Genomic DNA, 26606 nt, shown 5'->3' with positions numbered 1-26606 from the left:
GCATGAGAGGAGGAAATTATCAATGAAGTCAAGAGCAGTGAAGTTGGAGAGAGGGCCAGATTTAAAGACACATTTAGGATGACTAAGGGCAGGTGGCCATACTGGGGATAAAGAGAAAATATGCAAATATTCATGTAACCCAGAGCCCAAAGGCACCTCTGTGATAATTGGGAACTCTGCCCCTTTCTCAAGATACTTGATTACAAGCTGATAACATTATCTTTCATTTATAGATAGATAGATAGTTAGAGATAGAGAGATAGAGAGATGCATGTGCAGCCATTGTAGTTATTCACTGAACAATCTTCACAATCTATGCTAAGGCCCTGATGTAACTTTCCTCCATTAACAAAAAGCAAACCAAGTGAATGAACTAACAGTAGGGTGTGGCTACTAGTGTCTCTAGACATGATTGAAAAAGCACTGCAATTTGTTATCTGTTAGCTAGACGTTATGGGTTTTAATCCAGGTATTTGGGGTAAGATTGTTACACGTGTATTTGTGTTTGTTTATATATTGATAAACACTTGCAATATATACAGGCTCATTTGCCGCAGAGGCTTGTCTACAATTTTAACAATTGTCTCCTGTCAAAATACGGAGAACATTTTTCAGGTCATTCTCAAGTGCTCCTATCTACAAAAATTATCACAGAAACAAATGGAGGGTTACGATTACATTGCTGATTTCAGTTCAGATTTAAGATGAAAAATATTGAGTATCTCCCTTGAAAAACAATGCAACCAGCCTTCAAGAACATCAATAGTTATGACTAGTTCCTGCTCTCAAGGAGTTTGCAGTGTGCTGGGGATGCAGATTGAATGAGTTGGTCTCCGTTGTGCTAAGGGATCCTGTTCTGGGAAGACATTTGAACCCAGGAAACAGAATATGCAAAGGCCTGGTATATAAATATTATGTATAGGTGTTGAAAGAAGGTTAAAGGAAGCGGTGGCATCACATAATGCAAAGAGCTCTGCCATTCACTAACCCTGCAGCTTTAGGCAATCTACTTAACCCTCCCTATACTTCAGTATCTTCATTTCTAATCATGCAAATATGTGTTCTATGTATCTCATAATTTCTGAGAAGCACATGGCAGAGTTCATGTGAAAGCAATTTGAAAACAATGAATTATATACTGTTAAATTCTAAGGATATCATAATTGAAAATGGAAAGAGCTTTCTTTGTCTCCAATTCAATTCTCTGCACCTTTTTTCTTATTAACTATCTACATCCTTGAAACTGTACATGTTTTTCCTCCATTAAGAAAATGACCCAAAATTGTATAAACTTGCAGAAGGGGAGAGACAGTGCTGCCTGGCTCTTGGAGGGAATGCTGCATTAACCTTCACAATTTATCTGCAGGCATTTCTCTCCCAATGGGTAGCATTGGCTGAGCATCTGGGGAATGTAGAGGGCTTACCATCTATGGGATTTTACAAGTATCTCTTAATCCAGCACCCGCCAAACTGTCAGATGAAACCTACATCTGTGAAAATAATGACCCTGACTTAGAGGACTATGTTGAAAGAACCATGGGTAGGGGGCATCATTGCTTCAGTGAATTAACTTCTCCCCTACTAGCCTGACTCTGCCTCCTCAAGCTGTGTCGAACTTACTATTACTTCTGGGGAGGCTCTAGGGTCTGCATGAAGAGAACATCAGAGGGCCTAACACATCCAGCTGAGGCAGATGATATTTTGAGAATATTTTGGAAGTTGCACTGAAGTTTTTGCTTTTACAGAAATGAAAAAAAAATATATTGTCATTTCTAAGCCCAGAACTATTTTTTAACAAGCTAGGAAATACTGAAAAGCAGGTAGAACAGTTTTCTCAAGAGATTGCAATATAGTTAGCATGTACACTGTTTTTTCCCATTGTGTATTTGGGTAAAATATGTGCACTGAAATTTCAGCCAAATCCTAATGCAGAAATAATCCAAAATATGACAGATTTATAAGCTAGGTAATTTTTATTTATTTTCTAATATGGATTCCCCTAAGAGCTCAAATGTTCTGCTTGTTACTTATGGCTTCTCCTTGAAAAGCATTACCTCTCAGGTCTCAGCAGCATAAAACTCCAGGCTGTATATCGTTAGAAACAAGCATCAGCCATAATTCTCCTTTTCCACTGGCTCAGGATAGTTCGGAGTCTACCTACCTCTTCCTGTTTGGTAATTAATAATTCATAGTTAAACAGGCAGTAGGAATAAATCAGAATGACTATAGGACTTGAATTACTTCTCTCTGTTATCCTCCCTTTTATTTTGAGGATCTGACAGAAAATTGGGAAGAAAGCTTATGGCATCTGAAATCTTGTATTTGAGAAGTGTCACCTCTCTTACTTTTTGGAGTTGTTCCATCTCTTCATCTGTTCTTTCAAAGAGGACTCAAGCATGACCCTGTATCCTACACTGAGGAAATACACAATTGCCTCCTTATCCTCAAACACCTCACTCTAAGTAGACACAGGCACCAAACAGTCAACTGTAATACAACAGGCTCAGTCCCTCCCTGAGGGAGGCGTGGACAGAATGTTGCAAGAGAGATGGTTGTTCCTACTTTGGGGATTAGGGGAGAGGTCAAGGAAAAGTGCAGAGCAAAGTGGTGATGGCATTGGCCTACTCCTTGTAAGATGAATGAGTCGTGTCTTATCAGGGTAGGGAATGAAATGAGGAGGAAGGAAAAGCAAAGCTGTGGGGATCCTGTGCCTGTAGGGTGCTGTGTCAGTGGGCAGCGTGCTGGAGATGGCGTTCATCAGTGGCCTTGGGATTGAACTGCAGAGAGCTCAGGCCATGCAAAACCTGCTACGCCAAAGTGATCTAAGTGAGTAAGTACAGGAGTCGTGTGATTAGAGTATGTCACTCTGGCCACATGCAGAGGATATATTGGAGGGAACCAACAATGGAAAGAGGGCAGGTGGGAGGCTACTGCAGTTGTCCATGTGAAAATTGGTGAGAAAATAAACTTGGGCAGTGACAATGAGAAGTAAGAATTGAGAAGAGCTCTAGACAGTTTCCAAAACTGAGTTTCAGTTACTTGAAAATCAGGGCCTGGAGGTAGGACAAGGTAGACAGCAAGACCAGTTCTCTTGTTAGGCTTTACAGAATTAAAATTAAATGGAATAGCCCTGGCTTGTGAGAGGGCATGATCTGTTGTGAAAGATGTTATTGTCACTGTTGTCACTGTCATCATCATCTTAGTAGCCAACATTTATTGTGTGCTTACTCTAGATTATGCACTTTGCTTAGCCCTTCCTTACATTATTTAATTTCAATCTCACAACACAGTGAGTTTAGCTACTGTTATCATCTGCATTTCACAGATGAGGAAGCCAAAGCTCAAAAAAAGGCAACGGGTGGAGAGTTGAGCTAAGATTCAAATCTGGCTCAGAGCTCTGCTCCTAACTACTAGGATTGATACTATCCAAAATACATTTTTTTGGCTATTTTTTAAATTGTGAACTTTAACATATATACATAAAAGTGATAACTTTCAAAGCAGTACTATTTAACAAGTAGTTAGAGAGCAAATTTCAAGGTAAGTAACTCTAGTCAGGGGAGTCAGAGAAGATTTCACTGAGCCTTAAAAAATACGTTTTAAGGGATGAATAGGAATTTTCATGTAAAGAAATGAGTGCATCCCAGGATGAAACAACCCATGTGAGGTCAAGGAATTCAAAAGTTTCCAGAATGTTCAGGAAATGCTAACTATCTCAGAGTGGTTGGCTTTTTGAATGAGTTCTTGGAAAAGGGGCTGAAATGGGAGATATTCTTGGTTATCTGCATAAGCCAGCCATTCCATTAAAGGAAGGAAACATGGGTGGATGGGCAATCTTGGAAGATTTGGTTTTGCCTTCCAATCAGTAAGCCGTGAAGCCCAGAGCTGCTGTCCCCAGTTCCTCTGCTTCCTTCCCACCCCACATCTGCCTCCCCGCAGCAACCTGGCATAATACGTGGCTCCTTCCACCAGGAAGCCACTGTTGTCAATGTCAACTTCAAAAAATCAAAACACTTGAAAATCAGTTTTGAGACTAATACTCAATCTAAAATATGCTGCATGGTTATGTACAGGCTCCCATCTCCTTTTCAGTGCAAAGACGCATCCTCAGGCATTTCTTCTGCCCTCTGTTTCCTTGCAGTTCCTCCCCAGATCATGAATATCTCCTCGGACATCACCGTGAACGAGGGAAGCAGTGTGACTCTCCTCTGCCTCGCCATCGGCAGGCCAGAACCAACAGTGACGTGGAGACATCTGTCAGTCAAGGGTAAGTCCTTCACCTGCACAGCATGTCTTGGGCTAAGATGTCAACTACTTGGTTCTCATTGGTGAGAGAGTTTCAGCAATCAGAAAAACGGTGCTGAATTTGTAATACAGTAATGTAACATCAGAGGGGTAATATCCATCATATAGGGTGTTCCATTCCAAAAGAAGAATTTTGGAGAAAATGGCTGAATTATTTTCTGTCTTTTTTACGACCTTAGGACATTTTTGTTTTCCCAATTGTTAATAGCAGACGTACTATAGAATATCTTCCATAAGAGATATTAAATTCTCAAGGGGAAGATGAGTGGGTCAGCTGCGGTTTCACCTCTCTTGAAATAGAGAGGTAGAGTGCAAGCCTGTCCACTGAGAATTTTGGAGTTACTGTTCACCCAGGATAAAATATCTCCTTGCTTTAGTACCTTCTGGACTTTTACCTAGAGCCGTATCTGTTTGACCTGTACATCAGTAGTCCGCGCTGAGAAGAAGGATGACAGAAATGAGTAATTACACTTGCACATACCTGAGCTGTATACCCAGGCTGGCATTAAAACATTGGTCAGGATCATCTGCCAATTAACAGGAAGGGAACCAAAATGACTGTGGGCCTTGCCTCCTTGGAGCTATAAAATTTGTTCCAAGTTGAACTTAAATATATAAGCATGGAGTCATTTGATATATTTACACTGTTGTCAGAATCTATGATTAATTCTAGAAAGTACAAGAAACAAGTGCTCCTTCAGGAAATTGAAAATCTTAACAAAAAACCCAGTGAATAGGAGGAAAATGAGTGGAATGTGCCTGTGTGTGATGTAAAAATAATTTAGTTGCAAAAGAAAATACAGGAGAAAATTAGTGACCTTGAGCTAATCAAAGATTTCTTAGGACACATAAACCCATAACCATAAAAAAAGATAAATTGAGCTTTATCAAAATTAAAAACATCATTAAGAATAAATGAAGGTCGAGCCACAGACTAAGAGATAACATTTGCCATACGTATATCTGATATAGAATTTATACCTGGGATATATAAAGATTTCTTTCAGCACAATTGTAGGAGAAACAACCCACTTCAAAATGAACAAAAGAATTGAAGAGATAATCCAAAAAAGAAGATATGCAAATAGAAAATAAGCACATAAAAAGATGCTTAAGATCTTTGTTTATTAGAAAAAAAGAAAATTAAACCACGATGAGATATCACCACTAAGACGGCAAAAATTAGAAAGACTGTTGATACTGAGTGTTAATGAGGAAAAGAACAACTGAGACTCTCATACTTTAATGTGGGAAGGTAAAACAGTGTCAATGGTTATTTAGGGAAAAGATTTGGGGGGAATTGACTATAAAGGGGCACAAGGGAACTTTTCGTGGTGGTGGGAAAGTTCTGTATTGTGGTTGGGGTTGTAGTTATATTGGCATTTAAATCAGTCAAAACTAAGCAAACTGTACAATAAAAATGGGTTCTTCACGTTGTATGCAAGTTAAACCTCAATAAAAAAAATTTAAATATAGAGAGAGGGATATAAAAAGCAATTTCCTGGAATTTTTTCTTTAATTTGGAATATCAGTGAGAGAGTTGGTTTATCACTGGGAGCAAAATGCAAACGTTTTTCTACTGGGTTTCCTCCTTGCAAAGTGTGAGCACGTATTTCTGCCCTGCCTCATCATAAGCAAAGATAATGCGAATAGATCTGCTTAATAGTCTTTGTATAAAGACCTCAGATATTGAAATCCAACATGTCAGTATTATAAAGCAATATTAACAACAATATTAGAATATATATAAAGGAGATCTCGAAGCACAATTTTAATACAAACACAGCAATACCCTATATACCAAAAGACATAGGCCCCTGGAGGGATTTTGCCTAAAAGTCTGGAGGAATTTTGGATTTGCACTATATACAGTACATGTCTAACCATCAAAACAAATTATATGAGTTTGGCAAAGTCAGACTTCTTTATAAATGTTTGAAATCCCGGAATGTAATGTACTTGTTTGATCCTAAATTCATTGTTCTCTAAGCCTAGAAATTTTTGAAAAGCATTTTGACTTTGTGTAAAAATGTTTTGCAGTGATTCTTTATAATGTTACACTGGTAAAATTTCCTGCTTAAAATAAAGGAGATTCATCCATATTCCCAACCTTTTATACAGTCTAATAGCTTCAGTTCAGACTTGGAGAGGCCAGGAAAATCCTAAATTAAAATTATCCCTGTCCTTTTTAAATCTCACAAGCTGTGCTTTACTTTCATGTGTCTTTTGTTTTCTCCTAGCCCTGGCCTTCACATTGCTATCTTTCATTTCCTTTTTTGTCTTTTTCTTCCCTATCTTAATGACATTTAAACATTTAAACTCAAGGCATTGTTTGCCAAGTTTGAAAAGCATTGGAACCTGGAGGTTTTACAAGTTTAAAATCTGCATCTGCAAGGTGGCTACCTACATTTATTTTTAGAAGGAAGTTTCTTCTCATTTGAAGTTGAGGAGGCTTTAAGGAGGTTGTTTTCAAGGTTCAGAAGAGCAACAAATAAAATGGAGCATTAAAAAAAAACATTTTAGAACAATTTGCTGCTTAGTTCAGCACATAAGAATTAGAGTTGCAATGACATTTCCTTTAAATTACAATAGGATTACATTGGAGAATTTAGCTAATCCAATACTGAAAGATATTGTTTATATTTGTGGATCTATATCATAAGAAAGAACAAACAAGCTTTCATCTAGAAAAAAAATAGATATATATTAAGATAAAGTAAAGATTGAAAATAGTAGTAGCATTATTGTTTTAAATGAAAGACTGAGTATACTCCCTAGAAATTACAGAATATGTAAATGAATAAATAAATCCATTTTCAAACTAGAGAAAAATAACAGTAAGCTTTGGTGGAGGAGAAACTATGAGGAATCACTGAAGTAGAAAAAGCAAATAAATGTAAATGAAGGAAAATATAGCTAAAAATAGATGAATAAAATTTACACCTGGAATGACAACTGGTTGGAAACACAGGGTTTTAGGGAAGAGGGATCTTGGTAGCATTTGCTAATCTCCATGCTGTAAATATTCAATTTTCCAAAGAGACTTAACTGAACACAGATTTGGCAAGAGGAGATAGCAGTCAGCTCTCCTAGTCTGGAGGATCAGCTGAAGTGTGCCACTGTCTTCAGGTGCAAATATTAGAGGCAACTCTGAGGTATTGCAGCAGGGGCTCTAGACCCTGTCCTTGCTCCTGGGTCAGTCTCCAGGTAGGAATATCAATCAGAGAGACCAGAGAGAATTTTAGGAAGAGAAAGCACCCACCCCCAGAAGAGTAGCCTGCTCAACCTTCCCCTACTCACACGTAAAAGAGGCTGGAGTATACACCACAGTAGGGTTGCCAGATTTAGCAAATTAAACTACAGGATTTCCAGTTAAACTTGTATTTCAGCTAAAAAGCAGATATAGTATTGTGCCGGTTTGAATGTATTATGTCCCCCATAACGCCATTATCTCTGATGCAATCTTGTGTGGGCAGATGTATCAGTGTTGATTAGCTTGTAACTCTTTGATTGAGTGTTTCCATGGAGATGTGACCCACCCCACTGCAGGTGATAGCTCTGATTAGATAATTTCCATGGAGGTGTGGCCCCACCCATTCAGCATGGGCCTTGATTAGTTTACTAAAGCACTATATAAGCTCAGACAGGAGGAGCAAGCTTGCTACAGCCAAGATGGACACTTTGAAGAATGCACAGGAGCTGAGAGAGGAGCTGCAGATGAAAGATAGTTTGAAGATGGCTATTGAAAGCAGACTCTTGCTCTGGAGAAGCTAAGAGAGGACAAATGCCCCAAGAGCAACTGAGAGTGACATTTTGAAGAGGAGCTGTGGCCTAGAGAGGAATGTCCTGGGAGAAAGCTATTTTGAAACCAGAACTTGGAGCAGACGCCAGCCACATGACTTCCCAGCTTGCAAATGTTTTCCAGATGTCATTGGCCATCCTCCAGTGAAGGTACCCAATTGTGGATGTGTAACCTTGTACACTTTATGGCCTTAAGACTGTAACTGTGTAACCAAATAAACCCCCTTTTATAAACGCCAATCCATTTCTGGTGTTTTGCATTCTGGCAGCATAAGCAAACCAGAATAAGTATGATATATATGTATACATATATACATACAGAATATATGCCCAGATATTGCATTGGGATATATTATACTAAAAAAAAATGTTTATCTGAAATTCAAAAAGTTAACAGGTATCCAGTAATTTGTTTTGTTAAATTTGGCAAACCCTACACCAAAGCAACATATTCTGCCCTCTGCACAAGCTACTCAGGCATTTTAAGTGAGATGATCAACTTAAAAGATGTGCAAAATCAAGAATCATCACGTATTTGAGGAAATCCAATAAAACCGTAAATGCAGCAATCAATTGGTCAAACAGAAGCCCTTTTAGATGAGGTTAAAGGATAAATAAAGCAAGCAGATCTTAGAAGATGTGTAATTAATACTGTCAGAGAGATACCAAAGGACTTTTATTAAAAAGTCATCTATTGGGAAATAAGGACATTTAAAATGTGATTGTCAAAACTAAAGAAAAAACAATCCATACCTATATTCAATAGCAGCACATACTCAGCTGAAGAATGGATTAGTGGCTTGAGAGATCCAGGCAAGGAGTTTTCCAAGAATAAAGCTCTAAAGGAAAAGAGAACAAAAGAGTGAAATTAAATTTGAGACATGAAGAACAAAACCTGGAGTTTCAACATATACATATTCATATTTGTTATATTCTGTCCAGAAGGAGAGAATAGAGATTCTGAAGGGGAGCCAAATCAAAGCAGCAATAACCAAAATTTTCTCAGAATGGAAGAATGGCAGGAGGGCAGCATAGGCTATTTTTATGTATCCACGCTCAGACACATGGTAGTGTAATTTTAGAACACCAGTGGTAATGATGAAATCCTATGAAATGTCAGACGGGAGCGAAAAATAAGAGGAATACCCACCAAGGAACACAAATGAGAATGGCATCAGATTTCTCATCACCAACCCTGGATGCAAGAAGACAATGCAAAAGTTATTGTTAAAAGCTGAGAAAAAGTAACTTTGAACTTAGAATTACATACCAAATTAAACTCATTAAGTATTAGGCCCAAAATATAAAATTTTCACACTAACTTATAGGCTCAAAAAGCCCTGCTATCGAAATATAGGGGATGTACTCTGATAAAGGAAAAAAAGAGTCTCAAAAGAGATCACCTGCAGTAAGAAATAGTGAAAAACAACAGGCAAAAGTGTAAAATTTACTATTCAGATAAATATTGATTTTTAAAAATATCTACAAGTCAGTAACTACTTAGAACTAAATTAAAAGGGAGCAAGTAAATTAACAGAATGCTAAGGTCTTTTCCTTTGTTAGAAGAGGATATAGATACTATTGAAGTTATAATATATCCACAAACATAGACTATTATCTAGCACTGAGAAAAGATGGGGACAAGTCTGTATGCATTAATGTAGAAAGATGTTCACAGTGTGTTGCTATTTAAGAAGGAAAAGCAGATTACTGAATAATCTGAAGTTCATGGTGACATTTATGTTATAAAAATGGTTATATCTGTGTCTACATGTTTAAATGTACGTAAGACAGGTCTGGAAGTATATGCATCCCACTGTTAATACTTACAAAGAGAAGTGGGGTGTGGGGTGGAAGCTGGAGGAAGGTAGAAGAAATGCCAGTTTTATCAGTAGATATTTTTATAAGAAGCACATTACAATATTTTAGAAAACAGAGTAATATCTTTTCCCAATTAGAAAAGAAAATTCAAGAATGCTACTAAGAAAAGTACAGCCAATTGTGTTGTACAGGCTTCTTGGAAATTTTTTACCTTAGGCAGTTGATAAGCCTGATATCTAAAATGGTACATTTGAAGCAAAATGCAGAAATGGCTGTCATTTGTCATAGCAAGTGTCACTTTTCTGGGAGGGCATGTTCCTGGGAGCCTCTTTAAGTAACTTTGTTTTTTAGAATCATTTTCTTTAAAAACAAAACAAAGCTAAACAAAGAAAAAAAAAAGTCATTCTTTTGAAGGTAGCGTGAAATGTTTTGAATGATCTCTAAGCTTCCAGAAGTGGCTCTAAAGACCTCCCAGCTTTCCTGGTCTGCAGGCTGGGTTTGCAGCTGGACACCTCCTGACCTCCAGCATCCTTTACTGGAAGTGCCAGGTTTCCAGGAAACCAGGCATTCCCAGGGACATCTGCTCCCCATGGAGAGGAGAGCTGGAGATTTTATGGAATCGTGATTAAGTGTTGTGAACATCTCCAAGTAAAGTGCTATGTACACACACATTTGAGGTTTTGTTGTTGACACAGAAACTGCTGAGCATTTGGCCATGTATGGCTTCTTCATTTTTAGACATAAAAAGTCACATTAAATGTTTTGAATAGCAGGTAATGTTTCTTTAAACATAAATTCATATGGATTTACTAGCAAAACCTATACTTGCGTAACAGCTTTCACACACCTAGAAATCTGTACAGAGTGACCCACAGCTTCTGAACTAGGATAATCGTGAAATCACAGGACAGCATCTCAAAAGAATCTTCCACTGAAAAGAGTGGGCCGGCCCCAAAACGGGCTAAGCAAAGTGAATTGGCAGGCAGCCAGCGTGCTTAGCATACATTTGTGAAACAGGTGGGTGCCTAGAGTTATTTTATTTTCTTTTTCTAAAGGACAAGAGAAGGGGAGCTGGGCCAGCATTAAATGGGGGGCTGTTCCATGCGCTGGAGTCATTTGAAAACAAAGTTGTGAAGATGGGGGTGACGGAAGGAGACCCTCGGGCTGCTGTCTTCTAAGACCTCTTTGGGTCTTTCTCTCTTACGATGCCGTCGCGATCCTGTCATGCCTTGTACACCTGGCCCCGTTTCCAATATGACATATTTGGAAAGGCCAGATGTTTGGGGGGAAATAATAAAGTCATCTTTTCTGTTTCCTCTCCACTGAGATTTTAAGATGACAGTCATTCACCTGTGAGTGAGTGGCTCATACAATCTACTCATATCCTGGAATACCTCAGGGATGGAGTGAATGAGTTATTTCACAGAAGTGAATTTTCCAGGTAACCCGAGCTGACTCCTTTATGCATTGACTTGAGCCGTTTGTAATGGAAGTACTTTAAAAATGTATTATGTTCTCCTCTGTATATTGCATGTCATTTAGTCTCTTCTTTATAATGTAACATCAACATTATACATATCAATTATTTGTATCTCAGCATTCTGTTACTGGGACGGCTAGGGTTATGGACCCAAAACACTATGTTGAATTCTTTCACCTGTTTCTTATAATAGCCCTGTTTTTCTTTCTTTCCCTCCAGTCAGACTATTAGTTGTCAATTCTTCCTGAAATCAGAGTACCTGATTTTTAGCAGCCACATTTCATCTTCATTTTCTGCTTCTAATTTGGTCCATTCATCCAGGTTGATTAAGAACCCAGTGGGGGGAGAGGTCCATCCCTAAGGAAAGGGTGTGATCTTCCAGGAATGTTATGAATAGCACTGAGGACAGCTGTGTAACTGGAAATAATGTTTTGCTTTGTTCTAGATATGTCAGTAAATTCCATGCAAGTGAAAAGGCAATACTGCACAACCATGGCCTTAACTTGTCTGGGCAGTTTTTTTGGTTTTTTGTTCACTCTGCTGGATGATAGGATTAGGAAACGCACTGATCCAAGCCTGTTTCTACGACAGCCCTGATTTTTCATGCTAGAAATTTCTGAGAAGGAAGTCCAAGAAATTGTCAAGTCCTTAACAGGCGAAATAAAAGAAGCACTCTTCCCCACCTATGTATTGCTGGCAATACTCTTTGTCTAGTAGTGTAAGCTCATAGACAGAGTGTGGACTTCACCGGCTAATAAACCTGAGCTTGAAATCTGGGCTGAGCTGTTAACAAGCTGAGTGGTCTTAGAATCATTCCATATCCCCGATCCTCAATTGCCTAAACTGTGCAATGGGACCATTTATGCCAAATTCACTGTAACATTTCAAGGATTGAAAGATAAAACAAAAACAAACAAACAAACAAAAAGCAGACAGAGAAAATGTATGGAAAGCATGGAATAGGTGCTCAGCAGTTCTTCGCAAATTATAGGTGTTCCATGTTTTCATTTAAATTCACCCTCTGAATACTTGTAGTTTATGGTTAGCCTGTGAGGCATTTGTAATAGTGTCATGATGAGCTGCCATTACTAGTGCCAAACCCTGTTCTACACACTTGTTCTAGTTTGCTAATGCTGCCTTTAAGTAAAACACCAGAAACGAATTGGCTTTTATAAAGGGGATTTATTTGGTTACACAGTCACAGTCTTAAGGCCATAAAGTGCCCAAGGTAATGCATCAACAATTGGGTACCTTCACTGGAGGATGGTCAGTGGTGTCCGGAAAACCTCTGTTAGCTGGGAAGGCACGTGGCTACTGTCTGCTCCAGAGTTCTGGTTTCAAAATGGCTTTCTCCCAGGACGTTCCTGTCTTGTCTGCAGTTCCTCAAAAATGTCACTCTTAGTTGCTCTTGGGGCGTTTTTCCTCTCTTAGCTTCTCCGGAGCAAAAGTCCACTTTCAGTGGCTGTCTTCAAATCGTCTCTCATCCACAGCTACTCTCTCCACTTCTGTGCATTCTTCAAAGTGTCCCTCTTGGCTGTAGCAAGCCCACTCTCTCTGTCTGAGCTTATATAGTGCTCTAGTAAACTAATCAAGGCCCATGCTGAATGGGTGGGGCCACACCTCCATGGAAATTATCCAGTCAGAGTCATCATCCACAGTTGGGTGGGGTGCATCTCCATGGAAACAACCCAATCCAAATGTTCCAACTCAATTCCCACCAATATGTCTGCCCCTACAAGACTGCATCAAAGAACATGGGTTTTTGGGGGACATAATATGTTCAAACCAGCACAACACTTAACACATTTTAGCTCATTTAATGTACAGAAGCCTCAAGAGAAAAGTATTAATATTTGTTATTATATTCTTTCTATATGTGTCTCTTATTTGTTGACAGCTCTGGATCATTCATTTAGTTATCCAGTATCTCTCTTGTCCACCTAAAAATGGGAATAGTATTTCTATTTGTAGTGATGCTTTATTTATAATAGCCAAAAATTGGAAACAACTCAAATGTCCTTCAATGGGTGAGTAATTAAACAAACTATGGTACCTCCTTACAATGGAATACTACCCAGCGATAAAAAAGCAATGAACTGTTGACATCTACACAACAACTGGGATGAATCTTAAAAACATTATACTGATTTAAAAAAAAGCCAATCTCAAAAAGTTCTATACTGTATCATTCCAATTTTTTTAAACATTCTTGAAATGGTGAAATTATAAAGATGAATGACACATCAGTGACTATCAAAGGCAAAATATGACTGCAAAGGAATAGTATGAGGGAGTTCCTTTGTGGTGAGAGGTCTGTTACTGATTGCTGTGGTAGTAAGCATGAATCTCTGCATGTAATGAAATGTCACACACAAAGATATTAAAAATGAGTACGTGATAAAACTGGTGAAACCCAAGTGCATTCCATCATCTAGTTAATTTTATTGTGCCAATATCCATTTCCTGGATTTGATAATATACTTTACTTGTGTAAGATGTCACAATTGGGGGAGCTGGGTGCTAAGTACATGGGACTCCCTCTAACATTTTTTTTGCAATGTCTTGTGAATCAATAATAATTTTAAAATAACAGGTTAATAAAATAGGAATGGTAAACAAATTGACCTGCAGCTCTGCACTAATAACATGTTTACAATGGATTTTTTCTTCATAAATTATTCTCACATGCATCACCTCCAGTGAGTTTTGCAGAAACCCTGTAAAATAAGTCAGAGATGGAATTATCCTGCCTACTATAAAGATAAGAAAACAGACTTGGAAAGAGAAAGTAATGACTGAACAACACAGCTGATAAAGTGGTGTGTCTATGAAAGGCACCTAACTCCTGATTTTCCAATATGGAGCCCCTTATACTCTACAAGGATGTCTCCCCTGGCTTGAGGTTGGAATGAGTGCAATATAAAATGAATCTTTTTATCAAATGCTGCTTGTTACTTGGGTTCCCCAAGGGTGGCTGTTAGTTTGTGCATCACCCATACTCTTACATTTCCTTACCTAACTCCACACCTTACCTTCCTTTGTCTGGGTGATCTCTAGTTACCACCCAGTGTTATTCTAAAAAAGCACAGTCTCCAAAGGAAAACCACATTCACTCCTCCTGTTTGCTGAAGGGTCCTGTCATTCCTGTGCTTCAATTAAAATAAACCTGCTGACAACTATCAACCTCATTTTACTTCTGAGCCATCCCAAATAAAACATCCAGCCATTAATAAGAAATGTCTATTAGTTGACCCTTAGCATCATCCAGTCTTGCTCCTACTTCTTTGTCTCCCTCCAAGGCAGCCAGGATCCTTTTCTCTAATCTAAAGTCTTGTTTAGAGCCTAATTAATCCCCCAAGTGTGAGAAAGAGGTGTTGGAGATGAGAAACCAAGGTTATACATATCTTGCTCAGTGGAACAGTTACGGGCAAACAAGCTGTTCCTCTCACATTTTTGCAAAGCAAATTTATGTTCACTAACTTTGTTTCTGGTTGTAAATGAGAAGTGTATGAAGGTCTACCAGTGTGCTTTTTGCCATATGGGCACCCATATGTTTTCCCCCTTTGCTTGCGTACATTTTTGCTTTGGCATGCACATATGCCTGTATTTTTGCAACTTAACAATATTAAAACTAATCCCACTTATGCTCCTTTTGGATTAGTTGATTGATTCATAAATTCCTGAGACTCTCTTCCTTGGGTGGCTGAGGGTCTTTTGTGTGGGCAGGGGGAGGGCAGAGTAAGCTGTCCTGGTGGATGATGCAGCCAGTCAGCTTGGTTGCACAGCCCGTGGTTCTGACTTACACCCCAAAGAGGGAGTCTGACCCAAGAAGATCAGGAAGTCTAGGTTCATAATGCCCTCTCGTCCCCACCCTACAGAGCAAAGCCCTGACCAAGGAAAGGATTGTAATTCCCTACAGTTCCCTTTCTAGGGCCCCAGAAAAAATAACACTTTAGGGAAAACAATCATGATGCTTTTTGATTCTTGATACGTAACTACTTAATGCTATATGCACTTTTCACACTTGAATTGAGAAATTATGTATCCCAAAAATGGAGCAGCTGCAAATTAGCCTGGAGTTAGAATGATTCTCAACTTCTTCGCCAGGCTTTTTAGATTATAAATATAAGGAGGTACATGGCAAGTAGAAAGCCCAACTAACTGAGAAGTGAAATTGGAATTCCAATGCTGCCCTTTAACTGTCGTAGAGCCTTCTCTATCTTTATCTCTCATTCATTTGTTCATTCATTCATTCACTTGACACATAGTTATTAAGACTATTTCTAGTCCCTTTAGAAACAATGGTGTATAAAATAGATGTTCTTGTCCTTATGAAGTTGTCTAGTGGGGGAGATAGTTATTATTCTAGTAATCAAGAATAGATGATGCTGACGTATGAAAACTGCTATGAACCTGGGCAAAAGGGAGGTGTGACGTAATCCGGGTAAGTCTTTTCCTGAGGCAGTGATGCTTGAGCTGAGCTCTACAGATGATTAGGAGTTAACTAGGAATGGGGGTTGGGGTATGTGTATGTCCTGGCAATGCACTGGTGGAAACCTTCCAGCCTAGGGGGTAGCAGGTCTTGCCCTGAGAGGGGAGGGATTGTGGCCCTTTGAGAAATGAAAGAAGCCTATCTAGAATGTCTAGAAAGCAGGAGAGAGAATGGCCTGAGATGAAGTAGTCAGGGACCAGGTCACTTGGGGGCCCTTGAAAGAGTCTAATCTTTATCCTAGAAGCAACAGAAAGCACAAAGAAAGTTTCAAGTGGGAGAGCTTGGAAAGGAGATGTTCTTGTGTCTGGGTTTAACTAGGAACATTTCATTCCCAATCTACTCATTCTCTTTGTAATTCTGGCAAATCACTAAACCCTTGTCTCAATTTCCCCACCTGTAAAACAGAAAGGAGTTAGTAATAACACGCTTCCTTTATGGAGGAAGGGAGAATGGATTTGAAGTGTACCTATTTCAAATACTTTTTAGATTATTATGAAAGAATGGATATTAACATGTATCATGGCAAGTGAAAAGCCCAAGTAACTCCTAAGTAAAATTGGAATTGGAGCAGCATCCAGTGCTGCCTGCTGTCTGCTGTAAAGCCTTCTCTATGCAATTGCTGCATCAAATTATGCTATTGAAATCAGTCGGCTACTGATAAAATGGAGACCAGCTTTATAAGTACTGCAGATCTAATTGGCTCAGTGGTAGGTCCACAGTGACTCTTGCTGCTGAACAAAAATTGTGGGCTTCAATAGAAAATAATAAGTGGCCTGATTCCAAACTAGCACACTGCAGCCACGTCTGAGATAATGCCCTTTAATTTAGACCCTGCACTCCTTTGCCAGGTCAGGCATTGATACAAACCCCTTGACCCTCAACCTTGGTAATAGATTAAAAAGGCTCTGAAAGTCCTCCTGCCATCCTTGGTGTTCTCTTTTCACAGCCATTTACATCTCTTTTCTATAAACCTCTGCATCCCTAGGTAAAAGTTCCTATAAATCACCTTCCCCTGCTTAAGCTATTTTAAATTGGGTTTCTGTCTGTTGCAGCCAATGTTGTTCTGATTAAATTCACCATGCAAGGTGTAAGCCCATATGTATCTGAAGGAAGCCTAGTCCCTGCTTATTCCACAGTGGAATAGGGGAGAGACATGTAAACAAACAAAGAAACAAAAATTGCACCAGCACATGGTAAAGGCCAAGTCAGCTCTGAGAAGTCATTCTTCATACACAAAAGAGACAAAGAGGGGGCTGCCCAGAGTCTTTGATTAAGATTTTCAGGCCACCATCACCACCGTGGATGGGAGAAGACCTGGTGACTTGGTTTAGAAGCTCTTGGTAGGTAATTGAAGGGAGGCCAACACCATATCAGTAAGGATGAAGCTGAGACAGACACACAGACTCTGGTTCTTAGGTTTGCAGCCATCAGGCATCACCACCTGAGTACATCCAAGTGCCCAGCATTTGTGTGGGCATCAGCAGGTGCTGTCAAGCATGCCTACCATAAGAAGGGCACTGAGGACACAGCACAGAGTGATATAAACCCAGCTTCTCCTTCCATCAAGCTCTTCCTCTTCTGGGTGGATGTCATGAAGAGCAACCTTGAGTGTGACTTCATTGATGAGTTCACGGCCATGTCCTTGAGGTGGTGTCCTCCACCCTGCCCCAAAGTGACCCATCTCCCCTTAGGACAGGCAGGTGGGCTTACATATATGTGATGTTCTCTACCACCTACCACAATGCCTTGTGTTCCAAAAATGATAGAAACATCTATTGAATGAGTGCATGCATGTGCATTTATCTTGGGTCATGTCGGAGAAAAAGAAAGGGTGAGATATTATGGAACTGTCTAGACTAGTCCTCAAATTAAAGAAGCAGTATCTAGGTGGTGAAAGGGAGTTTTGATATGCGGAGTAAGGGCTGTTTGGGGAAGTACTTTAAGTTTTCTCCGTATTAGGAGGGTACAGCTGTTTGTGGTCTTAGCTCTAAGAGTCTTTTTTCCCTCTTCCCTTCCATTACTCCTCATCCATCCTCATCAAAATGGCTTACTGGGCTTGATACCAGGTGATATTACTGCTTAGACTTTAGTCACATCACATTTTCACAAAATAGTGAGGCTCTACATAATGATGATATAGAGAATGTTCTCCAATTCCTGACCAATCATATCCTCATGTAAAGCTTAGGGTTTGTGCTGGGAACTCACTAGCTTTATAAAGGGAATGTACACCCCAGAGAAGGTAAGGATTGCCTAAACAAACATGGTTCAATTTTGACAAGTTGGGTGAGGAATCTTAGCATCCTACAGTCATGCATTTCTCTCCATGACATCAACATGTTGAGCTTCCCTATCTCCAGCAGGCTCTTTTCTTCCTTCTCAGGATTCCTAACACGTGGGGTTATGCTGTAGACATGGTGGTGGTGGGGAAATACTTCACTCCCCAGTTAAAGGTGGTGACCATGCTTAATGCTTAATGAACTGCCTCCCTTCATGGGGGACCGGTGCTTGGAGGATTTTAATTAGAGTATGGCCCTCCAGTCTTACAAGAGTTCCAGCCTGTAGAGGGGACCACCACTGGAGAGGAGGACCATCTAGGGGAACAGATCTCATTAACAAAAATAGTGCATTGTCATTTTGAATCTGGGCTTCCTGGCTGGAGGCTGTGATTGAGTCAAACACAAATGAGCTGGAGTTGAGCCAGGAGGTGAGGGAATTTGACCTCCCCTTAACACCGGAAGCATTGCCCAAGGACCCCCACCCCATTTCCCTCCTGAGACCAAGGAAAGCCTCGTTAGTCAAAGGAGTCAATCATTAAAGTGATTTCTTGCCTTTTCTTTGTTTCTCTTTAGTGTATTTTCCTTATATTATCAACAGTTTCCCCACTTCAGAATCGCTTTATTGGTTAGAGGAGCCCCTCTGGAGTGCTGGAGATAGTTTGGTTTTAATGAGACCCTGGATAATTTTGCTTCCTAGGAGAAATGCTTGGTGAAATAACTGATGTTACCAGAAATACCCATGCATGTGTTCTGATTCCCGGATTCTCTTCCTTTGTCCCCACGGGCTCTGCTCAGCTCACCTCTGTCCTCCACACCACATAAATGCTCCCATCTCAGCCCCTCCTGGGCCTCCTCCAGCTCCACAGAAACCATGCTTATTTGTCCCAGCACGATTTGTGCCCGGATTCAGTAATTACGTCTGCAATGAAAGGGTTTGTCTCCCCTATGGGCAATAAGGATGTTGCCAGCTGCTAATGAACATAAGAGCCTTTTTTCAAAGCATCCTGGGGCCAAGAGAAGCTTTGGGACATCAGGCAGAAAGAAATAAAGAAGCCAACTGTTGGAGCTTCCTCTTCCTGGCTTAGGCTGTCTCCCAACCCACTCTACCACTATCCACACTCTTTCTGCTCAGCTGCAACCTTCCAGAGTCTTTTCAGCCAGATTCCAGAGCAAGAAGGTGCTGTTGGAAAACAGGCATTTTGGCCAGAGGGCTTAGAGTCATATTTTAGGGCACTCCTGATAATCCCTTGCATCTCTGGTTCTGCCTATGTGAATTAGACCTGGAAGACTCTGATTCCTCCTCGAGCTGGAATTGCACACCCATGAACCCTGGCCTTATGGGACCAGTAGGAATCAAAAGAGGAGTATCAGGGAGCAGCCTGAGACATCAAGCTGACCTGGATATCCCTGTTTTCTAGTGGTGCAGCTTCCAATCACCTGACTCCACAGTCTCAACTTCCCAGCCTTCACTTTCTTTTTTTTCAATTGAGATTGTTCATATACCACACAATTATACAAAGATCCAAAGTGTACAATCAATTGCCCACGGTATCATCATACAGCTGTGCATCCGTCAGCACAATTAATTTTTTTTTTTTTTGCAATTTTTAGAACATTTTCATTACTCCAGAAAAAGAAATAAAAACAAAGAAACAAACAAAGAACCCAAATCCTCCCGTACCCCTAACCACCCCCCCTCCCTTACTGATTCATAGTATTGGTATAGTACATTTGTTACTGTTGATGAAAGAATGTTAAAATACTACTAACTGTAGTATATAGTTTAAAATAGGTATATTCTTCCCTTTATGCCCCTCTATTATTAACTTCTAGTTATAGTGTCATACATTTGTTCTAGTTCATGAGAGAGATTTCTAATATTTGTACAGTTAATCACAGACATTTTCCACCACAAGATTCACTGTTTTTTACATTCCCATCTTTTAACCTCCAGCTTTCCTTCTGGTGGCATACATAACTCTGAGCTTACCCTTTCCACCAATTTCACACACATATCAGCACTGTTTGTTATTCTCACAACATGCTACCATTACTTCTGTCCATTTCCAAATACTTAAGTTCACCTTAGTTGAACATTCAGCTCATAATAAGCAACCACTCCCCATTCTTTAGCCTCATTCTATATCCTGGTAACTTATATTTCATGTCTATGAGTTTACATATTAAAATTAGTTCATATCAGTGAGACCCTGTAATATTTGTCCCTATGTGTCTGGCTTATTTCACTCAGTATATTGCCCTTGAGGTTTCTTCATCAACCCATTTTTTTTTTAAGATGGTTTTCTTCACATGTCATACATTCCATCCTAAGTAAACAATTTATGGTTCTCTGTATGGTCACATATTTATGTGTTCACCACCATCACCACTGTCTATATAAGAAATCCTCATTTCTTCCACAAGGCAGGAGGAAGAGTCAAAGAAGGTAGAGAGACAAAAGGAAAAGAAAAAAGAAAGAGAGAGAGAGAGAGAAAGAAAGAGAGAGAGAGAGAGAGAGAGAGAGAGAGAGAGAGAGAGAGAGAGAGAGAAAATGACAGCTAGGAAGCAACAAAAGATAGCATTAAACTAAAGTAGAATAAAGAATCAGACAACATCACCAATGCTAAGAGTCCCATACCCTTCCCCTATGCCCCCCCATATGCATTTAGCTTTGGTATATTGTCATTGTTACATTAAAGGAAGCATAATTACAATGTTTCTTTTAGAGACTATAATTGTCTCTAGTTTGCATTGATTGTATTTTTCCCCAATCCCACCCTATTTTTAACACCTTGCAATGTTGACATTCATTTGTTCTCCCTCATGTAAAAACATATTTGTACCTTTTATCACAATCATTGAGCACCCTATGTTTCACTCAGTTATACAGTCCCAGTCTTTATCTTTCCTCTTTCCTTCTGATGTCCCACATGCTCCTAAGCTTCCTCTTTCAACCATACTCACGGTCATCTTTGTTCAGTGTACTTACATTGCTGTGTTACTATCTCCCAAAATTGTGTCTGTAGTGCTCCCTTTAGTGTTTCCTGTAGAGCAGGTACCTTGTTCACAAACTCTGTCATTGTCTGTTTGTCAGAGAATATTTTAAGCTCTCCCTCATATTTGAAGGACATTTTTGCTGGATAAAGGATTCTTGGTTGGAGGTTTTTCTCTTTCGATATCTTAAATATATCACCTCACTTCCTTCTTGCCTCTATGGTTTCTATTGCGATATCCACACATAGTCTTATCAAGCTTCCTTTGTATGTGATGGATCGCTTTTCTTTTGCTGCTTTCAGGACTCTCTCTTTATCTCTGACATTTGATAATCTGATTATTAAGTGTCTTGGCATAGGCCTATTCAGATCTATTCTGTTTGGGGTATGCTGCACTTCTTGGATATTTAATTTTATGTCTTTCATAAGAGATGGGAAATTTTCATTGATTATTTCCTCTATTATTGCTTCTGCCCCTTTTCCCTTCTCTTCTCCTTCTGGGACACCCATGACACGTACATTCCGGCATTTCATGCTGTCATTCAATTCCCAGAGACATTGCTCATATTTTTCCATTCTTTTCTCTATCTGTTCTTTTGTGTGTAGGCTTTCAGGTGTCTTGTTCTCTAGTTCCTGAGTGTTTTCTTCTGCCTCTTGAGATCTGCTGTTGTTTGTCTCCATTGTGTCTTTCATCTCTTGTGTTATGCCTTTCATTTCCACAGATTCTACCAGTTGTTTTTCTGAATTTTCAATTTCTACCTTATGGCCCAGTGTTTTCATTATACACTTCATTTCTTTTGCCATATCTTCCCTAAGATTTTTGAATTGATTTAGCATTAGTTTATTCAATTCCTGTATCTCAGTTGAAGTGTACATTTGTTTTTTTGGGCCATAACTTCATTTTTCTTAGTGTAGCTTGTAGTTTTTTGTTGTCTAGGCATCTGGTTTCCTTGGTTACCCTGATCAGGTTTTCCCAGACCAGAATGGGCTCAGGTCTCAGAAGGAGGAAATAGCATCAGGTCTTAGAAGTTTGATACACCCTGTGAGGCCTCAAGTCACTGTGCTTTACTGCCTAGCAGGAGGCACCTGTCAGCCTGTCACTCCAGACTGGTGTAAGGCGATGTGGTCCATGGCTGTTTTCCCCCAGGCTCTTGGGTCTGGTTCTGAATGGAAGGCAAGTAGTAGAGCTTGACACAACCTCTTTCCATTTAGGGAAGTTATGCCCCCTAGGGAGATAACATTTGCATTTGAATAGTCTCTCTGACTCTGTTATCTCCACCCTTGTCTGAGTCAGAGCACTGGGAACTGAAAATGGCTGACACTTTCTCCACTGAGCCAAAAAAGAGACAGAAATACCCCTTTCATGGCCAGTCTGTGACCACCCTCATTTTCACCCATCGGCCAGAGAGAGCAGCTCATTCTCTGGGCTCCCCCTCCCTCCCAGAGAGGTCCTCCAGCTCTCTAAGATCAGTCATTACCAAAAGACTCTATCTGCTTGTTGGAGAATCATAGCTTATATTGAGCAGTCAACATTTGTTAATTAAAACCTCAGTTGGAGCTGGGCTGCAATATATTCACTTGTTCAGAGAGTGCTGCTCTCTAGCACAGTGAGGCTTTGCAGTTGAGGCTGCCATGGATGAAGGGCTCTCAGCACAGGTCCACAGTTTTCACTTACAGATTTTATCCTGCGATCTCAGATGTTCCTCCCAATCCAGGTTGGTGTATGATGTGTGGACAGTCACGTGTGTCCCCCAGTAGTTATTCTTGATTATTTACTAGTTTTTCCTGGTTGTTCATTAGTTGTTCCAGGGGGACTAATTAGCTTCTACTCATCTCTATGCTGCCATCTTCCCCAACATTTACTTTTAAGACCTATGGATCCTTCAAGCTTTGTCTCGCTGAACTTCCCCCATTGCCTTTTCTGATCATTGGCTGCTGCTAAACCTTCCATCCTTCTTGGACTCTTTAGACATCTGATTGTTTGCAGACATGAACTATAAGTATCCATGTAATAAAATAATGCAATGGAATTACCAGCATCATTGTCATCACTATCACCAACATCATCCTTTAAGCTTGTCGACCTATCACTTTGACTTAGTCTCATTTGGTCTGCATGAAGATGTCAAAAGACTGACAGAAAAATAAAATGAATTGAAATATAGACAGAGACTAGCTCACGTTTTACAGAAAAGGAAATGGAGGCCCACATTGGTAAAATAGATTGAAGTTGGAAACAACATCCTTTCAACTTTATATTCTTTCATGCATTCATTCCATCATTCAATGAAGAATTAGTGAGTGCCTATTAAATGTCAGCTGCTGTGCTTAGCATCTGGGTTAGAATGATAAATAAGATTATACTTTTCCTCAAGAAGATCACAGCTTAGTGAGACACACCAACATGGTAACATATAATTACAACACAACTTGGTATGTGATTAGTAATATATTTGATATATTGTGGGTTCACAAACATTGCCTTACTGTTAATGGAAAATAGAGAAGTATCAGGGGTGGCTTCCTGGAAGAGGTGATTACTAATATGATTCATAAATTTGTATGAGTAGTCAAAGGAAAGGGAATTGTATGGATGAGGTGTAGGAAAAGGAGAATAGAGGAACATTCCAGGAAGAGGAGATAAGATGAAATGAGAACTAGCATGGTATAATTGGAATGTGAAGTGTTCTGGAGCATGCCATGTGATGTTGCTGCAACCCAAATGGAACTGGGTCCCCTTGTGACTAGATCATTCATAACATCATATTGTAAGTAAATGGGCTTGATCACACCTACCAGGAAAACAAAAGTATATTAATGGAAGCTCCATCTTTATCTGGTTTTCTCAAAAGTAGAAATGTGTTACATTAGATAGTAAAATACTTAAACAATGCTCTGTACCACTCTTCCCCCCTAAATTTCACTAACAACATGTCAAATTTTTCTCAACATTTCATAAGAACCCTGTTTCATCACCATAACCATCTGCCCTCTTCCTTCAGTAGATAATTTCTCAGTTTTCTAATGTAATGTAAATCAAGTCAGCTTCTCTTTTCTTCTTCAGTTATGCAGGTCTATCCATTATCCTGTTCAATCTAAAGCCTAAGAACCCAGAAAAAAACATGCTTTGTTATTTATTAATATTTTTGTCCCCATGACACTGATGTGAGGAGATAACTTAAGAAGGATGTGAGGAGTGAATCATGAACTGCTAAGAGGGAACATAAATTTAAAAAAAAACATTTTTTTTTAAAAACAAATTTTTGGGTGGACATAATTTAAATGTGACAAAGTGCACCTATTTTAAGCCTAGACAGATGAATTTTGACAAATTCATACGTCTGCATAACTACCACTCCAATCAGTATATAGTACATTTCCACCTTCTTAAAAAGTTACTTTATTCTTCCTGGTCAAATCTCATTCTCATTCCCCAGCTTGGGGCAAACATTACTGTTTTCTGCTGCTATCTATTAATTAGAATTTTTCTAGAGTTTCTTTTATGTATATAATCTTAGAACATGTCCCCTTTGTTTCTGGCTTCTTTCTCTCATCGTGATGACTTTGAATTTCATCCGTGTTGTTATGTGTGGTCCATTCTTTTTATTGCTGAGTTGTATTCTATTATATGAATATACCAAAGTTGGTTTAACCATTTAGCAATGGAACAATTGGTGGTTTCTGCTTTTTGCCTATTATGAATAAAGCTGTTCACATTTATGTGGAAGTCATGTACATATGTTTTCGTTTCTCTTGGGTAAATACCTACAAGGAGAATTGGTGAATCACATCATGAGTCTTTTTAGAAAATGCCAAACTGTTTTCTATAGTTGTACCATTTTGGATTCCTTCCAGCATTGTATAAACATTACAGTTGCTCCACATGCTTACCAATATGGTGTACTCTCCCTTAAATTTGTTCTTTTCTAATAGGTGTGTTACGTATATAAAATATATTCTGGTTTAATTTGTGTTTCTCAGATGATGTTGCACATCTTTTCATGTGCTTATTGGCTGTTGGTGTATCTTCCTTTCTGATGTGCCAGTTGAAATATTTGACCATTCTTAACAGGACTGTCTATCTTCTAATTATTGTGTCATAATAGCTCTTTATGAAGTCTAGATACAACTCCTAGGTCATACATGTATTTAGGATATTTTCCCTCAACCTGTGACTTGCCTTTTTATTTTCTTTGTGTCATTTTTCAAATAACCAACATTTTAAATTTTGTTCAAGTTCAGTCAATCAATATTTTACTTCATAGTTCTGACTTTCTGTATCCTATCCAAAAAAAAAAATATATATAGGATTCACCTCAAGGTTATGAAGTTTTTCTCATACATTTTTCTTCTAAAAGTTTTAGAGTTTTAGCTTTTCCATTTAGGTCTACAATCCATGTGCATAGAGTGAAGTAAGGATTTAGGTTCATTTTTCCCCTCTTATGGCTCTTCATTAGATCCAGCTTCATTTGCTGAAAGCACTATCCTTTTTGTAGGAATTATCTTTGTTTCTTTGTCAAAACTCAATTGACCACTGATTGAGTTTCTTCCTGGTACTCATTTTTTTCTATTATTTTTTAATTTTATTGTTATACCAGTATCAAGCCATTTTGATAACTGTAGCTTTCTAATGAGTCTTGAAATCTAGTAGTATAAATCTACAAACTTTGTTTCTTTTTCAAAATTTTTGTGGTTCTGTACCATTTGTATTTCCATATAATTTTTAAATCAGTCTGACAATGTTTACCATGAATAAATAAATAAATTTTAAAAAACTAGCTAAGATTTTGATTGGGAATACATTGAAAATACAGATCAATTTAGGGGCAATTGACGTCTTAAAAATATTGAGATACATTCTTCCATTTCTTTAAGTTTTGTTTAATTTCTCTCAATAGTGTTGTATAACTTGCAGTGTATAGTTCCAAAGTATTTCACATTTTTGAATTATATTATCAAAGATATTTTTAAAATTTTAGTTTCAATTGCTTTGTGCTAATATATAGAAGTACAATTGACTATTTTGCATTGATTTTGCATCCTGTAGCATTGCTAAATTTATTTACTGATTCTAGTAAACTTCATAGATTTCTTAGGATTTTTTATGTGACTTATTAAATCTTCAGTGAATAAAGACAGTTTTCTCTCTTCCTTACTGATCATTATGACTTTTCTGCCTTTTTCTTGCCTTATAGCACTGGCTAGGTCCTTCACCAATACAATGTCAAATAAAAATGGTGATAGCTGACATCTTTGCACTCTTCAAAAATATTTGCACTAAATATTTTCATTAGAGGAAAAATATTTGTTAGTATAATATTAGCTATAGATTTTTCATAGGTGTTTTTCATCAGATTGAGGAAGTTCCTTTCTATTCCTAATTGCTGATAATTCGGTGTGTGTGCATCTGTGTGTGTGAATAGGTGTTGCATTTT

The 26606-nt window shown here is 38.8% G+C and overlaps 1 protein-coding gene across 4 annotated transcripts in view; it reads left to right on the top strand.

The window, feature by feature from the left end:
- OPCML (opioid binding protein/cell adhesion molecule like) overlaps positions 1-26606 on the top strand; it is a 1144289-nt gene that overhangs the window by 1026530 nt on the left and 91153 nt on the right. For all 4 annotated transcript variants that reach the window (XM_037841988.1, XM_037841987.1, XM_037841986.1 and 1 more), the window contains one exon: positions 4142-4267. In XM_037841988.1, the coding sequence (XP_037697916.1) occupies positions 4142-4267 (126 nt within the window). The remainder of the gene's footprint in view (positions 1-4141; positions 4268-26606) is intronic.

The sequence above is a fragment of the Choloepus didactylus genome, chromosome 6 (genome assembly GCF_015220235.1).
Source record: "Choloepus didactylus isolate mChoDid1 chromosome 6, mChoDid1.pri, whole genome shotgun sequence".
Lineage (NCBI taxonomy): Eukaryota > Metazoa > Chordata > Mammalia > Pilosa > Megalonychidae > Choloepus > Choloepus didactylus.
Note: the sequence above shows the minus strand (reverse complement) of the source record. Positions and strands in the feature narration are given on the sequence as shown.